Raw genomic sequence first — 4,650 nt, forward strand, 5'->3', positions numbered from 1 at the left:
AAAAATCCATGATTCTCCCAAGCATTTTCTGTAAAAAGTAAATTTAGAGAGTATTACCTAACTTGCCCAAAGTATGGGTTTGTACTCATTTTGAAAACTTGTGTTTCTTCCCATATAATTAATTTAGAATAGTGCTATAAAACACAGCTTACAACAGAGTGGTGCATACATGGGTCCACTATCTCTCTCCTCCACTCACCTGCTGCTACGTTTGCCTACGATACTGTGAGCCTAAAATACTAAACATTTTCCTTGAATTAAATTCTCTCATTCCATTTTTTTTCTAAATTTGATTTTGCTTTACAAGTCATCCGGCTTGGCCTCCACGCTTGCATGCATGTGCTGGGGAGAGCTCATAAATTAACTTACATATCTTCCTCGGGAAAGAGAACAAGATATCCGTGTTACCAAATTACAAAAGCCGTGTGTGCGCACATGTACACACAAACTAAGCAAGGGCTTAGGCAGGCTTCAAGCAAAATTGGTTGAAATATAAATGCAGGTCTTAAGTGCTCTAATTTTCGACGTGAATGAAATTAATGTGGAACAGCCTTGAAGTATTAAAGATAATTAATTCCGAACAGAATTTGAGAGGGAAAGAGTGAAGGAAAAAAAAAAAGCAAGTATGAAGTAATAATGAATAAATCATTCATCGATCAGCATGCGTTGGCACGAGAAGATCTGACCAACACTGCTCCAAAACACCGACAGGCAAAACAGGCTGACCCTCGAATCATTATGTACAACACTGCAAAACATTCATACACGTGTAGATAACCAAATACACGTCTACCAAAAATCCAAGCAGGAACATCCTCCATTTTTAAAATGGTGAAATCGATTCCTATCCCTCACAATGACTTCTCGACCATAGACCTTTGACAACAGTTTCGTGACATGATGACAGTCCCTGCACACCCTTAGGTTTTTGACAATTCTAATGGTCTCATCTGGACCCAAGTGTAAGAAACCATAAGCAATGGCCAGCTTCTCACTGTGAACGGACAGAACATGCTCTTTCTCCTCATCTTCAATATCCAACAAAACTTGTTCAGTATCTGGCAAATACCCAACCGCAGTCTTTAGTCGCGACGACATCTCAGACAACTTCTCATAGATATAGATCGACTCTGGATGAGACCAATCACCAGCTACAAACCGATGCACAGTCCCCTTCAACTCTATCACACTTACCCCTGGCACTTTGGGGACCCCTTTGGCTTTCATAAGATTTCTCACCTTCCTTGCCTCATCCCATTGTTTGGCAGCGGCATATATATTTGAGAGAAGGATATAGCTGCCAGAAAAGACAAGTAAAAAATAATCAACACCAATATGGCTGCATTACTTCTGTCAAGCTTAGCTCATATAAGTTGCTCCCCTTTTACATTGCAATCAAATATTTGACAAGAAGAAAATACCAGCTTGCCCTGGTTCCAGTTTACAGCATAAAACTATTCAATAGTCCCTCTTAAATGGTGAAAAGCATTTGGGCAAAATGAATTGGTTTGGGTTATTAATTTTTTCATGTTTCTATGGCTAGTTGAAATTCTAGCTAGAAAATATTTTCAAATTCAGCTGCCCAATGTTACATGGTGATTATTTAAATTGAAAAGATTTCCTATATGGATCCTATATTTGTAGGTTTTAGAGTGCGATACACAAGACGTCACTACCGTGTAATTGGAAAACAGTTGTTAACTCAATAGGAAAGGTAACACCATAAGATGAGCACGATCACATCACGAGGAAAGAAACCATAAGGTCTGCTTCTATGATCCACCGCATAATATAATCCAAGTATAACAAAAGTGCAATGCAGAAAAGAACACAATACCGGCCACTATGGTGTGGTTGAAGATTGATTAGGTGTTTACCCACTCTCTTTCCCACCTCAACATTTCCATGGATCCTACAACCTCCAAGCAATGCTCCCCATGCACCAGCAGTGGGCTCCATAGGCATGCTCCCTATTAGTTCAATTGCTTCTTCCAAGCGCCCAGCCCGACCAAGCAGATCAAGTACACAACCATAATGCTCAACCTTTGGGTCAATACCGTAAGTGCTGCTCATGCAGGCTAAGAGTCTCCCACCTTCCTCTACCATCCCAGCATGACTGAACGCACCAAGCATGGCTACAAAAGTTATATCATTGGGTGCAACCCCTTTCTCCTGCATCTCATTGAAAAGCTGTTGGGCTTCCTTAACATGGCCATGCATGGCCATGCCAGAAATAATAGTGTTCCAAGCAAGAACATCTTTACATTGCATTGAATTAAAGGCTTTGGTAGCACGAGAAATGCTACCGCACTTGCAGTACATGTCCACCAAAGCAGTACCCACAATGGAATTGACCTCAATTTTACGTTCATTGATGTATGCATGCACTCGTAATCCTTGACTCAAAGCACCTAAATGAGCACATGCTGACAATAAACTAACAACCGTTGCTTCAGTTGGCATTATACCTGCAGCCCGCATCTCATCAAACAGATCTAGGGCCTCATTTGATTTCCCACATTGTGCATAACATGCTAGCATGGTATTCCACGACACTACATCTCTTCGAGGCATATCACGAAATAATTTAAAAGCATCCTTCACACTGCCACATTTAACATACCCTGCCAACATTGAATTCCAGGAAACAATATTTTTCTCAGGCATTTCTTCAAACAGTTTCTTGGCTTCTTCAATTTTCCCAAGAATTCCGTAGCCATTAATCATGGTGTTCCAAGAAATCACATCCCGTGTCATCATTCGGTCAAACACAGACTGAGCCAGTTCCATGTCACCAGATTTCACATAACCATCAATCATTGAATTCGAAGAAACCAAATCCCCATGAGCAGACGTATCAAACAGCTGCTTCGCAGAATGTAGATCTTTTCCACTAGCGTATAAATGAATCAAGGAACTCCGCACGTAAGAATCAGATTCTAGGCCACTTTTAATAACATCGGTATGAATTAGAATTCCATATCGAGTAATGGACGACACGGTGCACGCTTTAATCAAAAACGGGAAGGTAAAATGATTGGGTCGAAAGCCTCCATGAAGCATCTTCTTGTACAAAATAAGAGCCTCGAGTGGGGTTTTACTTAAGGAGAACCCTCTGATAAGAGAATTGTACAATGGAACAGATGGGTTTTGCTGCTGATCAAAAATTGCTTTTGCGTAGGCTAAGCTGCCCTTGGGTGAAGTTGCACAAAATGAAACCAAGTTCCAAACACGGAATGAGGTCTCATGGGGTGGGAGATTCTCTTCTTTGATGACCTGAGCATGAATTTGGTTGAGCTCTCTCATGTTCTCGCATGATTTTAGAAGGAAAACAATCTCAGGCCTCAAAGGAGTTCTGATTGCGCTTGATGCTCTGCTCATCGAAGAAGAGTATCATGACTGATGACAGCAATAGGCGTGATCGATAATTTGCTGCACTTGGTTTGCGTCAACAGTCGGTCCATGGAACCTGTGCCTTGGCCCGTGGTTCTGGTCGTGCTCTCTTTTAATGATATCATTATCTAGAGTTCAAAATCCCCTTTTAGTGACAATTCCTCCCGGTTTTAAAAGCAACTGTCCAAACAAAGCACGATGAGAATTTTAGTTTATTAGTGAAACACTGAAATCTAATGATGGCTACTCAAAAAAAAAATAAAAAAAATCTAAAGTTGAGTAACCATAACTCATGTACAAAGACTAAACTTTGAGCGTGATTACTCAATGTCAAATCAAAATATAAAATAAAATTAATTTTTTAAAGAAGAAATTGTTGTGGAAACTTGAAATGGAGAAATCAAAACTTGTTTTAATTCCAATAAGTATTACATTCACCAATGTCACGATCTTAATACTTCACATCTCGCGTGAGACACTAATCGCAGCATAGTAGCTTCATACTGATTTGTTAGAAACGAGAAACTACCAAATTACACACATACACACAACAAATAACTTTGTTCACTGCTCAATGAAATCCACTAAAGAAATATAGAAGTAAGAAAACTTGTCACTCTAAAAATACAAGTAACCACTTTAGAGACATGATTTAACAGTATAGTTCAACACTTACAAACAAGACAAGGCCAAAGTCTTCAATTTTCTTCCAAAATCACACCCTAATATGCTAATACATATCCTCAAATGCTTTTATAGACTTGGAATAACCCCCAAACTTAGGAAAATGCTACCTCGCATTTTCCATCTAAATATAATTGGCTTTGACAAAGTAAAGACTCAAAAGAAAAGCTTAACACGTTTTCTTACATTGGGAATATTAATAGACACAAAAAAAGTTTAAATCAGTAGACTACATACTAAAATTTAAACAACCATGACTTCTAATAAATAACTACAATTAATGCGTAATTTAAGCCACTAAAAAGAGCACTTCTTCAACTTTTATTCCATATCTAAGGTGCATGTTTTTTAGCTCTAGAACCTTTATGGAAATGGGCTCAAAATTGGTCCAAAACCTACTATCCACCAATTCTACAGCCTAAATTGACTTGAACTCATTGAACACTCTTTTGCATCATGCGCCACTTTTTGAAGAAGGTTCTTCCTCAAGTCAAATGTGCTATCATCACCATAATACAAAGATATATCGACAAAATTGAAAGTGTCTAAAATATCATAATTAGGTAGAAGTTC

At 38.8% G+C, this 4,650-nt stretch overlaps 1 protein-coding gene across 1 annotated transcript; it reads right to left on the reverse strand.

The window, feature by feature from the left end:
* Window positions 1-518: 518 nt before the first annotated feature.
* LOC131160543 (pentatricopeptide repeat-containing protein At1g08070, chloroplastic-like) lies at window positions 519-3,590 on the reverse strand. Its single transcript, XM_058116342.1, has 2 exons — window positions 1,838-3,590; window positions 519-1,297 (listed from the first exon to the last, which is right to left on the reverse strand). The coding sequence occupies exons 1-2, from the start codon at window positions 3,379-3,381 to the stop codon at window positions 790-792; spliced, it is 2,052 nt and encodes a 683-aa protein (XP_057972325.1). The 5' UTR covers window positions 3,382-3,590; the 3' UTR covers window positions 519-789.
* Between the last annotated feature and the right edge of the window lie 1,060 nt (window positions 3,591-4,650).

The sequence above is a fragment of the Malania oleifera genome, chromosome 7 (genome assembly GCF_029873635.1).
Source record: "Malania oleifera isolate guangnan ecotype guangnan chromosome 7, ASM2987363v1, whole genome shotgun sequence".
Lineage (NCBI taxonomy): Eukaryota > Viridiplantae > Streptophyta > Magnoliopsida > Santalales > Ximeniaceae > Malania > Malania oleifera.